The sequence below is a fragment of the Nicotiana tomentosiformis genome, chromosome 2 (genome assembly GCF_000390325.3).
Source record: "Nicotiana tomentosiformis chromosome 2, ASM39032v3, whole genome shotgun sequence".
Lineage (NCBI taxonomy): Eukaryota > Viridiplantae > Streptophyta > Magnoliopsida > Solanales > Solanaceae > Nicotiana > Nicotiana tomentosiformis.
Genome location: NC_090813.1, coordinates 183,834,488 through 183,855,839, shown reverse-complemented (window position 1 = coordinate 183,855,839; position 21,352 = coordinate 183,834,488). Strand labels below are relative to the sequence as shown.

General features: G+C 40.1%; 2 protein-coding genes across 3 annotated transcripts; both read left to right on the top strand.

Moving 5' to 3' along the window:
* The first annotated feature begins 312 nt into the window (after positions 1-312).
* LOC104100844 (uncharacterized) lies at positions 313-1,875 on the top strand. The gene has a single exon (XM_018772330.3). It carries the CDS (start codon positions 388-390, stop codon positions 1,873-1,875), a length of 1,488 nt encoding a protein of 495 aa, XP_018627846.1. The 5' UTR covers positions 313-387.
* On the top strand, positions 1,740-7,104 carry LOC104100855 (cation/H(+) antiporter 15-like). 2 transcript variants are annotated; one of them, XM_009608221.4, is made up of 3 exons: positions 1,740-1,871; positions 4,221-5,225; positions 5,584-7,104. In XM_009608221.4, exons 1-3 carry the CDS (start codon positions 1,866-1,868, stop codon positions 6,751-6,753), a joined length of 2,181 nt encoding a protein of 726 aa, XP_009606516.1. In that variant the 5' UTR covers positions 1,740-1,865; the 3' UTR covers positions 6,754-7,104. The 2 variants fall into 2 exon arrangements, with proteins under 2 accessions (XP_009606516.1, XP_009606502.1); XM_009608207.4 differs by lacking the exon at positions 1,740-1,871 and adding an exon at positions 2,899-3,299.
* Positions 7,105-21,352: the final 14,248 nt, after the last annotated feature.

Below are 21,352 nucleotides of genomic sequence, written 5' to 3'. Positions count from 1 at the left end.
ATTTATTTAGAACAAGAGAAATTATTAGGGTTCAAATTGTTTTGGTGAAAATGTATAATCCTAATTCCGTGGGATGATGGAGTGTTTTAAGGAATTTATTAAGTTGGAGTGAAAGATAATCTAGTCCCTTAAAAGGTGGGATATGTTTAATGATATATAATGATATTAAAGATTTAAGAAGTAAATAAAGTTTTATAAAGTAGGTATAGAATATAAAATAAATATTTTAAAGTATAAGGAGTTAAGTAGTGTTTTTAATAGGTAGACCACCTTAATTTTAAGGCCCAAATTGAATGCTTATAATGAGTTCGCTAAGCCGTAAAAAGAGCCCAACATAATTTCAATAATACCGACTTGGCGCCAACGTCGAGCTCATTCGATGCTTCAATGGAGATGTTCACACTTAGACCAAACTTCCTGGGAAATATTCTGGTGCGACTCGTCTCTTTCGTAGTTCTTGTGTTCCTCGCTCGTTTCGCTTACATTTTCACCGTCAAAGGCGGCAAATCATGTAACTTCGGCGACTTCTGCTTCTCGCCGGAAAGCTTAAACCCTAACTCCATCTCCGGCGAGTTACCGGATTCCGGAACCGGTCTCCGGAACTATTACTACTCCGTCTTCCAAGATCTCATCGCCGACGGCTTCCTTTCTCCTAATTCCAAGTGTCTGTGCATCGAGACACTAACCGGCCAAGACGTCGCGGCGTTGATCGACGTCGGAGTCGTCGATTCGATCGGAATTTTCAACAAATCATCTCCGCCGGTGATTCGCTACGGTTATCCCACACGTCAGCCGTTCGATGAGAACACTTTCGATTTTGAGTTCGCTGGCGACGGAGTTCTCGAAAAATCGACGAAACCAGTTGAGTTTGCTAAAGAAGTTTCTAGAACTTTAAAACCTGGTGGTTTTTTCGTTATTCACACAATAACGAAAGATAAATACAGTCTCGATTCGTTGATTCAATTGTTAGATTTTTTCAAATTGATCAGGTCACGTGAAATTGATGGTTTTGACACGTGGCAGCCTTTGATTCGCGAAGTTATTTTCGAAAAAGTAAAGGTGACGGGATTGGAACCTATGGCCGGATGTAACAAAAATAGGTGTATTGATTTCGAGAAAATGAGTAATGGCTGTGTTATTTCAGGGTATAAAAGAGAATTAATTCGAAAATTGGAGCCTTTAATTGAGGAAGAGCCAATAAAACCATGGATAACACTGAAGAGGAATTTTAGGAATGTGAAGTATTTGTCTTCAATAGTTGATATAAGCTTTAAAAACAGGTACATTTATGTTGATGTTGGAGCAAGGAGTTACAGTTCAAGTATTGGGAGCTGGTTTAATAAACAGTATCCAAAACAGAACAAGAAATTCGAGGTATACGCGATTGAAGCTGATAGGGAATTTCACGACGAGTATAGGAAAAAGGGTGTTAATCTTTTGCCATATGCAGCTTGGTTGAGGAACGAGACGTTGTTTTTCGAGATAAGTAGAGAGCCGAGTAGGAGGAAGAACGTGGAGAAGGGTCGAGGGATGGGGAGAGTACAATCAGCACAATCGTCGTTGAATTTTGTGGGGAATTTGGATAAGATTAAGGGGTTTGATTTTGCGTTATGGTTGATGAGTTTGGCTGAAGAGAGGGATTATTTGGTTGTGAAAATGGATGTCGAAGGGACTGAGTTTCATTTGATACCAAGGTTGATTGAGACTGGTGCAATATGTTTGATTGATGAGTTGTTTCTTGAATGTCATTATAATAGATGGCAAAGGTGTTGCCCTGGTAAAAGGAGTCCGAAATATGACAAGACATATGCAGAGTGTTTGGAGCTTTTTTCTTCTCTTAGAGAGAGAGGGGTTCTAGTGCATCAATGGTGGTAAGTGGTAACTCCTAAAGCCAAGTATTCTTTGATTCTTTGTGTACATTTTTTCATAGTGATTCCTCTGTTAATGGTGAAAGAAGTAAAATTGGATAATAGACAAGTTAAATGCAATCTTGTTGTGTCCGGTTGAAATGATCAGTTGTTGCGTGCAAGTTTAACAGACAAGTTAAATGAGATTGTATCAAAACGGGTGCACGAAGCATCTCCTATTTACGTAAGGTCCGAGGGCCGCACCCCAAAGGAGTATAATGTAGGCAGTTTACCCTGATGCAAGTATTAATGGCTGATTCCACGGCTCGAACCCGTAAATTATAGGACACCAAGACAACTTTATTGTTGCTCCAAAACCCTTCTAAAACAAGATTAGATCAAGGGTATAAATCACCTTAATAAAAAAGTATAGCATTAAAGTTGAAAAAAGAACTTTAATTTTTTCCAAGAAAAATTATATTGTATGATAGATGATGCTTGATTGAACATGAAGTTAAGATGTTAATTTGATCAATAAATTATAGTATTAATAGTGAAGACAAAATATTAATGTAATAATTAATAAATTAGTATGATAAAGAAACATCATATAAAAGTTAATTGTTTGATATTAAATGAATTTGACTTTTTCCTTAAATCATGAAAATTGTGTAAAATAATAGTGTTATTGATGAAATAATGTCAAAAAAAATTGGGTTCGCTACTTTCTGTCATGTAATTTGGACGAATAAAGTATTATATATCATTTCAACTTCGAGTTTACATGAAGGTAAGTGGGAAACTAGTATTGATTCTTTTTGGGTGGGATTGAATTTAAAAACAAAAAAGAATACAAAAAACAAATTGCGGACAAAGTTATAAATATTTGTACACTGTCATGTTAATGTGATACACCAATAAGTAAACTGTCTATAAAAATCAACTAAATGACTTATTATAATAATAATAATAACTGTCTATAAAATGCACTAATAACATAAAAAAATATTTACAAATGTATATAAAGGGAAATGATTTTTTTTTTCAAATTTTCATTACAAAGCTCCACTTCTCATGCTCCTCCATTCATGAAAGTATGGGGGTTCTCACCCTGTCTTTGTATGTTTAACAAAATGATTGATCAAATTTCCTCATTTCCATAATGATGATGATCATTATGCAAAATTAAGATCAAGAAATCAGAAAACAGGCCTGAAATTAAAGCCCCTTAATTGGGTTTCAAACATGAGCAATGCCCCGGCCTTAAGAGCCAATTTAGTTTGCACTTCATTCAATCAGATCAATTCCAAAGGTTTATTTGTTGGTGATGATCCTCTTGATTATTCTGTTCCTGCTCTCTTATTGCAGCTTTCTCTCATTTCTGTTTTCACTCGCATTATACAATCACTTCTCAAACCTCTTGGCCAACCCCTCATTGTTTCTCAGATTCTCGTAAGTATAAATCCCTTTCCTGATATGGTTCGAGATATATTGATTGGTTGACTGATATGGTTCTTTTAATTGGAATTGAATTTGTGAATGTTGTTGGTAATCTGTTTTTTGTCCAAAGAATTGAAGGGCTGTGGGTCTGGCCTTTTTTGCTTTACCTAGTAACCACCTTACTTTACAACTATTTGTAATTTGCAGCTATTTGTTCTATTTTCTTTTTTTTTTCGACTACCTAAAAGACTCCACTTTGTTAAAAGGAAAACTATTCATATTCTTGGATTTAAAGTCTCAAACTTTATCACTCAACCCCAAGATGCTGGCCCATGATTGGAGAACTTGGCAATATAAATGCTTAGAATGGAGGAATTACTAGTCAGGAGTAAAAGTCTTTATCACTTTTTGACCCATTTTTATTCAAGCACAACAAAAGTTCAATTTATATCTTATTTGCTTATACCGTAATGTAATTGTGAAGAACTTGAAGGGGAGCCTTGGCGTAACTGGTAAAGTTGCTACCATATGACAAGGAGGTCACGGGTTCAAGCCGTGGAACAGCCTCTTGCAGAAATGCAGAGTAACGCTGCGTACATTAGACCCTTACGGTCTGGCCCTTCCCCGGACCCCGCGCATATCGGAAGCTTAGCGCACTAGGCTGCCCTTAATTGTGAAGAACTTGTAAGATGGAGGTGTATTAAGTTAAAGAGGAATTATTACTTTAAAGTGCATGTAAGAATTTCATATATTTCCTTACCACACTGCTATAAATGTTTGAATGATAATCTATGATATGCAGTTGACAGTTGTTTTAAGATGGCCCTCTCGTGTTGCATCTCTTTGATCAAGATATTCTATTAAAGAAATCCTAAATACATGGTTTTCTGAAGTAAATTGATCAATATTGTTTACTAACTTGTTGTTGAACAGGGTGGTGTGATACTCGGTCCTTCGATCATTGGGAAAAATGGAGAACTTTCGTCTAAAGTTTTTCCTAGTAAAGGCAGATCAGTACTCGATACAGTATCAGTCTTTGGTTTCATGCTTTTCATTTTTCAGATTGGAGTTAAGATAGATCTCAGTATTGTTCTAAAATCTAGTAGAAAAGCTTTAGCTGTAGGAATTTTGGGTTTCTTTGTTCCTTTTGGACTCGCTAGTTTCACGGCGTTTCTTCTTGAAAAGTTTCTATCTTTGGATCAAGAACTCATCACTCTGCTTTCAAGGGTAGTTATTCTTCAATCTATGACAGCTTACCCTGGCATTGCTTGTTTTCTTGATGAGTTGAAGATTCTTAACTCGGAGATAGGACGGTTAGCTTCTTCATCTTCGATTATATGTGATATTTGCCATTGGACTATTTTAAGTCTAAAGTATGCTCTAGAGTTAGCTAAGGCAAAATCAGTGAGAGTAACTTTGGGGTCATTGGTGTCTGGTGCTCTTTATATCCTTGTTATCGCGTTTGGAATCCGTCCTGCAATTTTGTGGGCAATCAGACAAACTCCAGAGGGGAAACCTGTGAAAAATGTTTATGTTTTTGTGGTACTAGTTCTTCTATTATGGTGTGGTTTCACTGGTGAAGCGATCGGCCTTAGTTCTATTGTCGCCTGTTTTCTTTTTGGATTGGTGATACCAGATGGACCGCCATTAGGTTCTGCAATAGTTGAAAAACTCGATTGCTTTGTATCTGTGCTGCTTATGCCTCCCTTTTTCACCATTTGTGGATTGCAAATGAATGTCTTTTCGATCGTAAGGTTGAGAAATGTAGGTGTGCTACAGTTGGTCGTCTTAGTTGCTTTTATTGGAAAAATCATGGGAACAATATTGCCCCTTCTTTTCTGGAGAGTGCCCCTACGCGACGCCTTCTCTCTTGCTTTGATCATGAACTCCAAAGGCATTATGGAACTTGCTTTCTTGAATGACTTCAAAAAGAACAAAGTAAGCCCCTATACTCTTTGTTGAGATAGTAATACTGATAAACATGAAGGGAAGCCTTGGCGTAAACTAGTAAAGTTGTTGTCATGTGATCAGGAGGTCACGGGTTATAGCCGTGGAAAAAGCCTCTTGCAGGAATGCAGGGTAAGGCTGCGTACAATAGACCCTTGTGGTCCGGCCCTTCCTCGAACCCCGCGCATAGCGGGAGCTTAGTGCACCGGGCTGCTCTTTTTAATATTGATAAAACACTTTGCGCCTTCTGCATATGGTAAAAATGAATCTTGCACACAAAATAGATAGTAAAATTATCGTGAATCCTACATATGAAATTGGCCTACTCATTAATGTATTTCTAATGCAGGACACGTCTGAAGAAAACTATACAATCATGCTAATTTCAGTGGTTGTTATAACAGGAGTTATATCACCTCTTGTGAAAGTTCTCTATGATCCTTCAAGAAGGTACATAGCCTACAAAAGGAGGACAATAATGCATAGCAGAGAAAACGATGAACTTCGTATACTTGCTTGCATACACAGCCAAGAAAATGTTCGCGCAGTCATCAGTTTACTTCAAGTCTCTAACCCTACAAAAGAAAGTCACGTTAATTTGGTAGTCCTTCATCTTACTAAGCTATCAGGCCGCGCCTCCTCAGTCCTCGTAGCACATCGGAAACGTGACAAGCCATCTCTGAATCCAACGCAATCCGAAAGAATCTTCAATGCCTTCGAAAAATTTGGACAACAGAACAATGACCTTATCATGGTACAATGTTACAAAGGGATATCACCTTATGCAACAATGCACAATGATGTTTGTTCTCTTGCTTTAGAAAAGAGAACAACCCTTATCATTGTCCCTTTTCACAAGCATTGGATCTTTGAGAAAAGAATTGAAACATCCTATGCATATAGACATTTAAACAAGAATGTACTTGAGAAAGCTCCTTGTTCAATTGGGATACTTATTGTTCGAGGAAGCACAAAAAAATCCCGGTATGCAATCACAGTTCCTTCATTGTATAGAGTCGTGGTACTTTTCTTTGGGGGGGCAGATGATCGCGAAGCTTTATCATATGCAGAACGAATGTCCGGACATCCTAGTGTACAAATGACACTAATACGTTTCACACGATCAAGTTCCTCCGAAAATATTGTTGGTGGCACGGAACGAAGTAAGGTTCTTGATACTCAAATCTTGAGTGAATTCAATAACAGATTTCTTCGTTCCGAACAAGTTTCTTATCAAGAAGCAGAGGTGAATAGGGGCGCAGACGTGTTAGAAGTTATTAAATCATTGGGAAATTTTTATGATCTTGTTATGGTTGGTAGAAGACATATAGACTCACCAATTTTGTTACAACTAACAAAGAGGAACAATGAGGATGGTGAATTAGGGGTTATAGGAGAATTACTTGCAGCCTCAGATATTGAAAGTGAGACTTCAGTTTTGGTGATGCAGCAACAAACAAGATTATGGGGGCTCCATGATCCTGAAGAGTCTACACATTTGAGAAGGATCAGCTTATAGTAGTATAAACTATGCCAATATGACTTGTTTTAATGGTAAAAATTCACCCGCACGGGATGTTTACACCAAACTAACAGGTGCATGACATGACATGTATTTGTAGATAGACTTCTATCACTTATAAGAGTGCACACAGTATCCGCATTCACGAAGGGTACGGGGAAGAGCCGTACCCAAGGGGTGTGATGTAGATAACCTATCCTAATGCAAGCATTAGTGGTTGCTTACACAGGACGAATCCGATCACACAGAGACAACTTTACCGTTGCTCGAAGGCTCTCCTTCACTTCTCATGGTTAATTAATTCATATTTTTATCTAATAAGACCACTTAACCATGATATGGTGTATACACCTGGTGCGGATAAACTTTTACTTGTTTTAATAATTTTTTTGTCACAATTTATACGACATTCTCCGTTCTACTAATACTATTATTTTTACGACTTTCACAAATTCATTAAACTACAGTTTTAAAATTTAAAGTAATGTTTTATCTAGCTCAATATTTTCAGCAATTTTGGTGAATTTTATACAGAAAATTCAGGTCAAGATTGAACCCATAACTAAACTGTTGTATCTGCCCTAGTCACCTTCCTAATACTAATCAAGTCTGTTTATTGAATATTTGAAAACTAGAGGGGACAGTCTTACTCAATTATGTCAACAGTATACACCTTCATATATGTACAGGATGTATTTTTTTTGTGGATTTAGACCGCGGGCAAGCCAAAATCTACTCCTAATAAGTTATTGGATTGAGGTAGTACATTGTACAGTTACAGGCCAACAACAAAGAAAACTGAAAGCCGTCTTTCAATGCCTACCCCTAATAGCTGTGAGCCTAAAATCGAAAGCAGTTCCAACTTAAATTAGAGGTGCCTACCCCTAATAGCTGTGAGCCTAAAATCGAAAGCAGTTCCAACTTAAATTAGAAGGTGTTTGGCTAAGCTTATAAGCTGGTCAAACTGACTTATAAGTATATTTTGACTTATCTATACGTTTGGTAAACACTCAAAATATTTATAAGTCAAGTACTTATAAGCTAAAATCAGTCATCAGCTTATAAACACTTTTAATTTGACCAAATTTTTTTATTAGTTTATCCTTAATAATATTTTTAATTCACAAAATACTTTTCTCAAAATAAATTTCCTAACTTTCTCTTCGTTCCATATTCCTTGTTCATCCTTTTCTTTACAAAGACACTTTTTAATTTATAATCTTTTATAAAAAATTTAAGGGTATTTTAGTCATTTAATAAAAGAACAATTTATCAGTATTTTTCAGCACGTATATCTAAACATGTAAATGCTTAATTAAAAATTCAGTTTCAGCACTTAAAAATAATTTTCAGCACTTCAAGTTTATCAACAATTTACAATCAGCCAATTCAAACGGGATCTTAGTCTCCCTCAATCACCCGCGAATACCATCCTACTTATAAACAAGGCAGAAGTTTGAGAGGCTAATTAAGACAAAAAAAACCTCCATATTTGAAAGAAGAGGTTAAGGAATGGTAGGAACTGTGGCACTGATTAATAGTTGCATTCTTCTCTTCTAGATTTTGGCTTGGAGAAGTTGCCCTGACACCCTTGTTCCAGCAGTTCACATTTGCATTCTCATCATTTGTTGCTAATTAATAAAGATGATTTAATTGAATTCTCTTTGAAAGAAAATTATATAATGTGTTGAATATTCTTGACACTCCTGCCATTTCATTTTATGTGGTCCAATTCTGAATACGGAGTTTAAGAAATATATAAAGAATTTAAATTATTTTTAATCTTAAATATGTCATACTATTTGTGTGGTTTAAAATTTTGTCATTAAGTATAAAATAAAAATTTTAAATTAAATTATTTCCAAATTTAGCAAGTTTGTCATATTTTTTGAAATGACTAAAAATGCTGCCACATAAAATGGAAACGGGAGAGCATAAGGGAAGTTTTCAGTATAGTGGTTGAAGGTGATTTAAAAGTTATTTTAGGTCGCAGATTCAAATTCAAGTATGACATTCTTATATTTATTTTTGAATTCCCTTATTAGAATTTTTGATTCCGCCGCTAAATCAGCACCGTCAAATCATGATATGATACAACTGTCAAGATTGACAAAATGCATAGAAAAACATCTTCTTGCATAGAATACTATAGTTTCTCAATCTAGAGACATCCCCATATTGAGAAATCAATCCAAGTTCTTCCTTGGGAACTGGTGAGGTGAGTTATGAACTCAGGTTTACCAATCTTTTTTATCCCAACATATATACTTCTTTATTTTTAAATCTCAACGCCAAAGTTGTTGGAATCGATTATCAAAAAATTAGAAATGGTTAGAAAATTTATATTAATCGCATTAAATATAACTTCAAGACACATAAGGGGTTTAATCACACTTTGACTTGTGATTAATCCATAATTGATTGAAAATATATAGGCACTCAAAACAAGTACATGTTCAAAAATTATTAAACTTTTTATCTATCTCAGCTCCTTTTAATATGAACAACAATTTAATTGATTTAATTGACTAATACTAAACTTAATTATACTGTTATTTGGCCGAAGGGTTCGTGTCCACTTAGAAAGGCAGTAATTAACAAAAAAGCTTGATCCAATATATAACCTCTAGGTTCCAAAACCCAAAAATGTTTGGAAACTTACACAAATATCACAAATAAATCTCAACTTACCGACCTCTAGTCATTAGTCATAGACTTACCAAAACTAGCCAAGCACATATAAAAATTAAAAAATCAAATAAATAAGATTCTTTCTCTCAAAGAACCACATGCAAAAATCATCTTTCATATTTTTAAGCGTGATTAGCAACATTAAGTACAAGACGAAAAGGAAATTTCATGGATGAGGTAGCAAATAAGGTGATGAAATACAAAAAAAATATATACAATATTCCAAAAATCTAAGCAAAAAAGGAACATTTTCAATGGGTATAGTTGAAATTCATTGAAAACATATAGATAAGTCAATATACAAAATTTGAGGAAGATTGGAGGTGATTTGGACTGGCTTTATATCAAAAATCGTAATTAAATCGAGTTCAAAAAATTCTTCAGCGACACATGTATCAAACATGTATCACGCATGTATCTCACACAGGGGTATACATGGATATACATGTGATACACAATTGATACAAATATGATACATATGTGATACACAAATGATACACATCATTTTTTTCATGTTTAGTTTTTACTTCAAATTTTCAATTCAAACCACCTCAAAACTTCACCAAATCATCCCAAAACTGAGATTCAAGCTCCTTAAGATGTACCCAATCTATTCTAATAACACCCACTCAAAAGAAAGCAAAATTTAGACATTTTGTTTTGCTACAAATAGCTAATTGGTTAATATTAGTAATATTTTATGAATTGGCCAATTTTTGTAATGAGCTACTTATAAAAGGACATAGCTGGTAGTTTCCCAAAATATTTTCTTATATATCTGAAATTTTTGGTGATGGGTTGATTAATTGTGTATACACATATTACACACGAATTGTATATATGTATTATATATTTATCAATTATTTTTAATTTAAGAAATTAGGTGGATAGATATTTGAGTTGATTCTTCAAAATGAAAAGAAAACCCATCCTACCAGCTGTAACGATACGATGATAAATGCACGCTCAGTGGCTCACACACCTTCAACCAAATGGAGTCATCCGACACGCCACCTTCCGTGAAAATTTAATCAATACGTATACAATATTTTCTTAAAAAAATAATATTGTATACAGGCTAAATCGAACTCATAGTGCATCCCGCCCTCCGACAAGATAAGCCAGGCTCGAGACATAGTGGCAAGGAATCGAAATCGAGCCAAAAGTCCCACCGAGCCAGAATCTGGGGGCATGACGCCTGCCCTCAAGAATTTCGAGTTCATGGTTCCGGAATCGGTCCTAGCCTCGAACGACTTAGAAGAACATTGTCGGACAATCAAGCATAGCCAACAGAAGGCCGAAATATCTGTGACCGGCCGGATGTCACGGCAGGGATCTCGGCACGTATCGATAGGAAACCGGCAATCAGTAAATCGGAAGATGTTTTACCTTTTATAGAGTTGTACCTAAAGTAAGACTCCTCTACTATATAAAAGGGGGTCTGATAATTCATGAATCACATTGGAACACACACTCAAAAGCAATATATTATTATTTTCTCTGTCACTAGTTCTTGCTCCTTTTCATTGGTACTGGCCGTGGTGAGCCCGGCTCGAGGGTGAATATTTCACTAAGGCTGGAACTATCTTACTCGTGTGGTTTGAATTTAATTTATCTTTATTTCTTCAATTCTACTTAATTTGTTGCTCTGTATCAAATTAATCCGTGTATCCTTAAAACCACTTATAAATTCAATTGTTATCCGCATTTGAGAGTAAACAGTTTGGCACCCACCGTGGGGCTAAGGATAATAGCGGCAATTTGATACAAATTCCCGTAACACACCCTATTTTACACTTGTTCTTTAAAGTATCTTTGATTTTAGGTCTGCGTTAAAATGTCGAACTCTCAATCTGCCTCTCTAAACACGGATGTTGAATCTGGCCATCATGGCGATAACAACAATATAGCGCCCGATAACGAGGTGGCCCTCGCCGATCCCAACAAAATTTTGATCGCGGACCCGATCGACGCCAGCTCACATGTGGCCATCAATACGAATTTGCCCACCGATCTTGAGAACAGCATCCGCAGGGGAGTCCGGTTGGTAGCTCAAAATGCTCGTGACGGTGAAGGAGATGGGATCAGCTTACTGGTGATCTTCAAAATGCTACAGGCTCAGCAGGCAGCGATAGCCCAACTGCAGAACCGAAGCCGCGCTCCCAATAGAGTTGAGCCCGAATCATCCCGGGAAAACACTCGCGGAAATGAACCAGCTATAGATAGGCCAAGTGAAGTTGAACCCGGAACCAACCTCGAAATAATAAAGATGATCGAGGAATTGAAAAAGCGGGTGGAAACGGGAGAAAAGAAAATCGAATCTAACGACAAGAAGGTGGAGACTTACAACTCCAGGGTCGACCAAATTCCCGGAGCGCCACCGATATTGAAAGGCCTAGACTCCAAGAAGTTTGTTCAGTGACCCTTCCCTCCAAGCGCAGCCCCGAAGCCGATCCCTAAAAAGTTCTGCATGCGTGAAATTCCTAAGTACAACGGGACAACTCACCCAAATGAACATGTTCCATCAAGGAGAATGACTTAGAGGATGACGAGATCGAATCTGTCTTGCTAAAAAGATTCGGAGAGACCTTGTCAAAAGGAGCTATCATATGGTATCATAACCTACCTCCTAACTCTATTGACTCATTTGTTGTGATTGTAGATTCCTTCGTAAAAGCACACGTCGGGGCTATCAAGGTCGAGACCAGAAAGTCAGACCTTATCAAAGTGAAACAGAGGGATAATGATATGCTCAGAGAATCTATTTCCCGGTTTCAGATCGAACGGATGGACCTGCCTCCGATCGCGGACGATTGGGCCGTTCAGGCCTTCACCCCATGACTCAATACTCGAAGCTCGTTGGCTTCGTAGCAGTTGAAGCAAATCTGGTAGAATATCCTGCCGTAACTTGGGCCGATGTGCGTAACCGATATCAGTCAAAGATTAGAGTTGAAGACGATCGTCTCGGAGCCCCTTTCGGGTCTGTTTATCCTATCCGAGTAGGTGATAGACCCAAAAGAGACATTGATCGTCAGCCAAGGCCTAGTAGGGACCGATATCAGCCGTATATCAGTGATTGTAGGAGTAACAGATCTGGACGAGACCCTGCGAGAAATGAAAGTAGAAGCGATCGGAGTCAAAATAACCGAGGACTCATAAGCAAAAACGGTTTTGACAGGCCCATCGGGCCTAAGGAAGCATCGATGTTATCAGAGTACAACTTGAACGTCGAATGTTGCTGCCATTGTAACCGCCATCGAACGCATCAAAGACACCAAGTGGCCTCGACCTCTACAGTCTAATCCAGCCCAAAGGGATCCTAACCTAATGTGCAAATATCATGGCACTCACGGCCACAGAATGGAGGACTGCCGACAATTGAGAGAGAAAGTAGCCCAGTTATTCAATAACGGACATCTCCGAGAGTTCCTGAGCGATCGAGCCAAGAACCATTTCAGGAATAAAGATTCTAATAAACAGATCGAGCATGATGAACCTCAGCACGTCATTAACATGATCATCGTCGGGTTCGACATTCCCCAGGGGTCGATGCTGAAGCGCACCAAAGTATCCATCATAAGAGAAAAATAGACTCGGGATTACGTACCGGAGGGGACCTTGTCTTTTAACGATGAGGACACTGAAGGGATCGTGCAGCCCCACAACGATGCACTGGTAATATATGTACTCATAAATAAATCTCAAGTTAAGCGTATGTTAATTGATCTAGGTATCTCGACCAACATCATTAGATCGAGGGTCGTGGAACAGCTCGGTCTACAAGATCAGATCGTGCCTGCAGTCCGGGTTCTAAACGGATTCAACATGGCATGTGAGACCACTAAAGGGGAGATAATATTACCAGTGAACATCGTCGGGACCATTAAGGAAGCCAAGTTCTATGTAATCGAAGGAGACATGAGGTACAACGCTATGATAGGAAGGCCATAGATCCACAACATGAGGGTGGTACCCTCGACTCTGCACCAAGTGATGAAATTCCCAATGCCATGAGGGATAAAAATAATTTACGGAGAACAACCAGATGCAAATGAGATATTCGCGGTCGATGAGGTGGTCCCGGTATCTGCACTTACAACGACAAAAGGTCTGGGTTTGTCCACCAAGTAAGAAGCCAAATAGCAATTACGTACACCGGCCCCGACCCAACCAGAGAAGAAGGGGAATGATGAAGACGACAATTACAAGGTTCCCAGGTCTTTTATAGCCCCCGACAATTCTGATGCTACTAAATCGACAGTCGAGGAACTGAAGCAAGTCATAATGATCAAGCACTCGCCCGATCGAAAGGTATACCTGGGCACGGGATTGAGTCCCGAGCTCGGGAAAAAACTCATTCAATTCCCCATGGCTAACATAGATTGTTTCGTTTGTTCCCACATTGATATGACAGGGATCCCGCCGGAAATAACCACCCATAAGCTAATTCTGGACCCAAAGTTCCACCATGCGTTCATCAAGGATGAGATATCTAAACTCCTTAAAATAGGGTCCATCCGGGAAGTTAAGTATCCGGATTGGTTAGCAAACGTAGTGGTAGTCCCTAAAAAAGATAATAAATTAAGAATGTGTGTGGACTATAAATATTTGAATAACACATGCCCTAAAGACTCTTTCTCTTTGCCCAACATCAATCGCATGATCCATGCGATGGCCGGCCACGAGATCCTCAGTTTTCTCAATGCCTATTCCGGGTATAACCAAATTCGGATGGACCCGGACAATAAGGAAAAAACATCCTTCATTACTAAGTACGGTACTTACTGCTATAACGTAATGTCATTCGGACTAAAAAGTGCCGGTGCCACTTACCAACGCCTAGTAAATTGGATATACGAAGAACAAATAGGAAAATCAATGGAGGTTTACATTGACGATATGTTGGTTAAGTCCCTACGAGCAAAGGACCATTTGAAACATTTGCAGGAAACCTTCAGCATATTGAAGAAGTATAATATGAAGCTGAACCTGGAGAAATGTGCATTCGGAATCGGGTTCAGGGAATTCCTCGGGTTCATGGTATATAACCGGGGAATCGAGATTAATCCCGATAAGATCAAGGTCATCAAAGATATCACTGTTGTGGATAACGTCAAGGCCATTCAAAGATTAACCAGACGCATAGTCGCCTTGGAGCGATTCATCTCGAGGTCCTCCGACAAGAGCCGCCGGTTCTTCTCACTATTGAAGAAAAACAATAACTTCTCATGGACCCCGGAGTGCTAACGAGCCTTGGAGGAACTCAAGCGGTATCTCTAGAGCCCACCTCTGTTTCATACTCCGAAGACAGACGAACAGTTATACCTGTACTTAGCAGTATCCGAGATAGCAGTAAATGGAGTCCTGGTCCGGGAAGAGGAAGGTACGCAATTTCCAATCTATTATGTTAGCAGGACTCTAGGCGAGGCCGAAACTAGATACCCTCACCTAGAAAAGCGGGCGCTTGCTTTGCTAAGCGCCTCTAGGAAACTGAAATCGTACTTTCAATATCACCCCATATATGTTGTAACTACTTACCCATTGACGAATGTAATGCATAAACCCGAACTCTCGAGACGATTGGCCAAATGGGCTGTAGAGATCAGCGGGTACAATATCGAATATCGGCCTCTGGCCGCTATTAAATATCATATTTTAGCAGACTTTATGGCGGACTTTATGCCGGCCCTAATACCCTGAGTGGAAAGAGAGTTGTTGTTAAACTCAGGGACCTCTTCGGGAATTTGGACCCTCTTTACGGACGGTGCCTCGAACGCAAAAGGGTCCGGACTTGGCATCGTATTGAAGCCACCAACAGGCAATGTAGTTAGACAATCTATTAGGACTATAAAATTAACTAATAACGAGGTTGAATATGAGGCCATGATTGCATGTCTCGAACTGGCCAAAAGCTTGGGGGCAGAGGTGATTGAAGCTAAGTGCGACTCCCTCCTTGTAGTGAACCAAGTTAAGGGGACATTCGAGGTCAGAAAGGAATGAACGCAAAGATACCTAGATAAGCTGCAGGTAACGTTACATTGGTTTAACGAGTGGACTCTATAACATGTACCTCGAGATCAAAATAGTGAGGCCGATGCCCTTGCTATTTGGGATCACCAGTCGATGACGATGAGTTCAACTCGGGGGCGGTCGTGCAACTCATGAGATCAGTAGTGGAAGAAGGTCATGCCGAGATAAACTCAACAAGCCTAACTTGGGACTGGAGAAACAAATACATAGAGTATCTAAAAATCGAAAAACTGCCTTCAGACCCTAAAGAATCGAGGGCTCTGCGTACGAAGGCGGCCCGGTTCAGCTTGTCCAGAGATGGTACCCTGTTCAGAATAACATTCGATGGCCCACTCGCAATATGTCTAGGACCGGGAGATACCGAGTATGTTTTGAGGGAAGTCCACGAAGGCACTTTCGAAAATCATTCGGGCATCGAATCATTAGTTCGAAAAATAATCAGAGTCAGATACTACTGGATCGACATGGAAAAGGACGCGAAGGAGTTCGTACGAAAATGCGACGGGTGTCAAAGGCATGCTCTAATGATTCATCAGCCCAGGGATCTGCTACATTCGGTCTTGTTACCCTGGCCGTTCATGAAATGGGGGATGGACATCGTAGGCCCCCTTCCATGGGCACCCGATAAGGCTCAATTTATATTGTTTATGACTAACTATTTTTCCAAAAGGGTCGAAGCCCAGGCGTTTGAGAAGGTCGGGGAGAAGGAAGTCATTGATTTCGTTTGGGACCACATAATATGTCGGTTCAGAATGTCGACCGAGATCGTGTGCGACAATAGGAAGCAGTTCATCGGCAGCAAAGTAAGCAAGCTTTTCGAAGACTATAAGATCAAAATGATCCTATCAACACCCTATCACCCTAGTGGGAACGAAAAATCGGAGTCCACGAACAAAACCATACTCCAAAACCTCAGAAAGAGATCGATGGACGCCAAAGGAAAATGGAAAGAAATCTTTCCCGAAGTCCTATGGCATACCGTACGACCTCGAAGTCCAGTACCAGGGCCACCCCGTTCTCATTAGTTTACGGCACCGAACCTCTAATACAGGTCGAAGTGGGAGAACCGAGTCTCAGGTTCCGATATGTGACCGAAGAGTCAAACGACGAGGCCATGAATACGAGCTTGGAACTGTTAGATGAAATGCACGAAGCTGCCCTCGTCTGGATGGCCGCCCAAAAATAACAGATCGAGAGGTATTACAATCAAAGAGCCAACCTTTGACACTTCAATGTCGGGGACTTAGTGTTAAGGAAGGTCACACTAAGCACGTGGAACCCGAACAGGAAGTTGGGGCCAAACTGGGAAGGTGCGTATAAATTTATCGAGATCATCAGAAAAGGATCGTACAAACTCAGAGCAATGAACTGTGAGCGACTACCGAACAACTAGAACATAACTCATTTAAAGCGATACTACTGCTGAGGTACGACCCCATTCATTTTCTTTTATTTACATTTTGGACTAACACTTGCATGTGACCGTCAAAGAACGATACAATTTTTAGGCTTGAAAGCATGCGCTGCACTCTTTTTCCCTTGAACCGGTTTTGTCCCAAATGGGTTTTCCAGCAAGGTTTTTAACGAGGCAACAGTAGATCGTGCTACCTCAGAATCGAAGACCGGTTATGCACCGGTGTCAAGGATCACATCAACAGTATCCGAGGCTTCTCTATTATCAGCCTCGAACACTAGGGGCATCACCCTCGGATAATGATTTTAGCAAAGAAAGAAACTTAGTGCTTGAATAGTCTAGGTTCGATTGATAGGATTTACTGTAAGGGCCAAACGGTAAACTGAACTGTGCCCAACATAGACCACTCGAGCCTTGGCACAAATCTGGTACACATGTGTAACCTTGTATATTACGCACAGAAATGAAAGGAAGTTTCTACCTTGCGGATAAATATTTTATCCCTTAAAATTTTATTTTATTTTCTTTCTTACATTTGGTGCCCTAAATACATCGATCCCAAGGGCCACCTGGCTTGGGGACTATCGTCCAAGGCAAGTTCGGACAGCTCGGGATAACGAAGCCCGGGGGCACAAAGCTTATTAGGCAGTGCTCGAACTCTAAAGGCTACCGCCATCCCCATTCGAGGACGGTTGTATTGTGTAAGCCCGGACGACTTGGGGTAATAATCCCACTAGGTAACACCTGAACTAGAAAGGCTACGGCTATCCTAGAATAGCTCGGAGATGTCCAAGACCCGTAACCAAATCATAAGGCCTTCAAATTTTCTAAACCGGTTCAAAAGGCTACCCTCGACAAATTGTAATCTAAAATATTCTAAGTACTTTGGGAAAATCTTCCGGTCATACCAAGCCCCCACAAGTTTTAAGCAAAATAATATCGAGAACAAGGCCAGTTCGAACCTCCGAACAAGACCTAATTATTACGTGCCAAGGCATTCGATATCTTTACGATCATAAAAAAAAGAGCGAAAGGAAACAAGCTTAAAATTTATTAAAGGGAAAAAGAGCTTTATATATATAAAAAAGATCTTTACAAAGGCAAAACGGCCTCAACAAAAGTACAAAGGTGCAAAAACAAAGAAAAATCTACAAGGCACCTAAACAATCTGGTCTTCATCGGAGCCTGCCTCATCACCGGAGCCCGCCTCATCGCCGGATCCGCCCGAACCCTCGGAGTCTCCTTCGTCCTCGGGATACGCCAACTTATTGGCCTCGGCCTCGAGCCCCTTAGCACTTTTGATCTTGACTGATAAGTTAAAACCCCAAGCATGAACCTTCTTGATGGGCTCCCTTCGGGACTGCCACTTCACATATTCGACTATGTCTTTCAGGCGGTTCTGGGCTGCCTCGGCATCGGCTCTGTACTGGGCCACTATCTCATCGGCATCGGCCTTGGTTATTTCAGCCACCGACTTGGCTGCTTTAAGCTCCTTGGCGAGGGTCTCTCGATCAGCAACAGCCGAGCTCAGCTGAGACTGAAGCTCCTCAATTTTCTGGGACCGTGCTTCAGCCTTCTTGTCACGACCCAAATCGATGGACCATGACGAGTGCCCGAGCCTACTTGTCTAACACCCCTAAGCATACGTCTAAGATAAAACATGAAATAAGTGCAGGACATGCATAACGCCTGGCAGTAAACTACTGAATTATGTGAATAACATACGCGAGAAAACATGCCCAAAAGACATATGTACATATATATACAAAAATATGGTAGGGCGAGCCGACAAGGCCACAAACTATCTGACTATATATGACTATATGCAGACCTCTAATAGAGTGTACAACTGTATAAAGGATGAGACTGGGCCCCGTCATACCCATATATGTATACAAACATATCGTACCAAAGCCCAAAAGCAGCTCCGGATCAAATGGAGCACACCAACTCTCGCTGAAAAAGGATCCTAAGAAGGGGGACCGTTAGCCTGTCTACCTGCACCTGCGGGCATAAAACGCAGGCCCCTGGAAATAGGGGCGCCAGTACGAATAATGTACCGAGTATGTAAGGCATGACAATTAGTACATATGAGACATAAAAGAAATATGGAGTAAAGGAATCCGCCTGTAAGTCTAAATAACTTTGTGAACCCTGAAATATTTATAATGTCATGCATGTGCGTATGAAGGTCGCATCATGCATAGGCATATGCGTACATTACACTATCAAGCCTCTAAGGGCATGCCATCATATCATCTCGGCCTCAGTGGGCGAAATCATCAACGTATACCAACTGATCAGGTGGTGGTGCGTATATAACGTTGTAACCTTTCTCCATACCCCATATACATACATATACGCGTATATAATGCCATTTGGTCATGGGTCAATGTACATGTATAAATGAATGCAATACATAATGAAGTAAGTCAATAAGATCTCTCGGGATGTCATACGATCAATATGCCTTCGGGTAATATCAAGAAATAACTTTATCAACTTACGTATTTTCTAAAACTCATGAACAGACGATATAATAATAAGACACGTGGGGAATCAACAACATAGGCACCCCTAGTATTTCTATGAATAGAGGCATTTATGAAAGTTGTGCGTTTGCTCGTTTTATTTGTATCGTATGAATCATGCCAAAAGGAAAGAAGGAATAACCTTAACATACCTGAGCCGATTCTCTTAACAATCCCTCTAACCCACGTCTTTTGCAAAAAATACGTAACGGCAGATCAAAGTAGGGAAAAATCCGTATGATATTCTTGAGAAAGATTGTACCGTACTTTCTTAAAATTGCATCTCACGTTGCTGTAGCACTATAAGGGTTCATATGAATTCTTTTTGAGACTTTCCATCCGTTACTAGCAAGCCTATACATCTCACTTTAATTGTCTTTATCAAAGTGGGTGTGGGACCTACTTTATGTGATTACTTTGCCAAAGAATTCCCTAACTATGCCACCTAGCTACCTAATTTACCTAGTCACTATTAGGCTTGATTAATAATCTAACTTGCTGCCACGTTGGGAGGTCTAATTAATTAGTTAACTTTCCACTAAAATCAATAATTAATCCATTACCAACATAATTAGGAATTATCTCAAATTACTTAAAAATACTAATCGCCTTTAACATACTTTATACACCGTACTATCATGGTCATGTGGTATATTATATGGCACTAATCCATAAATACGGGGTATTATAGCTTGGACCGTATTTTATCCCAAATTGTCAAACTTCAACGAAACTCATTCTCTTCAATTTGTTTACCCTCTAAACTTCACGACACTTACTTATCACCTGTTATAAATAACATAATTACTTATATCCTCAAAATTAATCTCATTTCCGAGCTTACGCTGATCAACTTACGACGAAACTTTAATGTATGAAAGTGCGAAATGTAACACTTCTCCCTCGTCGCTCGAAGTTGGGCCTCCACCGAGACCAATTGCGCTCGGACAGTCTCCTTTTTCGAGGCCAAGTTGTCCATCTTGCCTTTCCACTCTTCAGCCTCGACCTTGATTGCATCCATCTCGGCGCGGAGTTGGTCGATCCGATCAATCTTCTGTTTGACCTACGGGTTCTGACCATTAGTCACCGTGTCTAGCTCATCGTCACTAACCTCAAAGATTTTTACATGTTCAACCAGGTTGACATGTCCTTTCTGAGCCGCATCCAACTCAGCTCGAAGGCACTTAGCCTCTCCTTCGCGTTGCTCGCTGAGACGTTTGTACGTGTCTCTCTTCTCAGCAAGCTCTTTAGCTTCTGCCTCGAGTTGGATCAACTTGTCTCGGTACCGGAGGATGGTCTCGTGGTAGAGCACCGAGGCCTTCAAACACGAGGAAAGATATTAGAGTTATCAAATATTAGTTCGAATATTAGAAGAAAAATTGGAATCATTAGGGATTATCAAGAGTTACCCGGTTCAGCACCTATTGTGCTTTGTTAAACAGGCATGGCGAATCTACCTCGTTCATTTTGGCCTGGTCTTCCTCCGTAACTAGGCACCGGAGGTAACTAGCTATCCCTACGTAGGCGAAAAGAACACGGGCATCCTCTTGAATGATGATGATAATTGACCGCTTCCGACCAGGATCCGCGCTCGGGGTAGGGAACCGGTTGCCAGTCTCAGGATCGAGTTAGACCCACCTGCCCCCGAGGACGGACTTTTCCCCTTGGTACCTCTAAGTCACCTAACCCGGTGACGTCCTCCGTGGCGGTGGAATCCACGCAATCAAAAAAGCAGCGAAGGGGGTCGTCCGCTCTGTGGGCCCCCTTGTTGGGGCATTCTTTCACCGTTTGAGCCTCGTTATACATGGACTCGGTAAATGAGGGTGACTCGGTGATGTCTATCATGCCAATTTACTCCTTCGGGGTACTGCCAACATCCCGGGAAGCCTTAGCCCCGGCTTCCTCATCGACCTCCCTGGCTTGAGGCAGA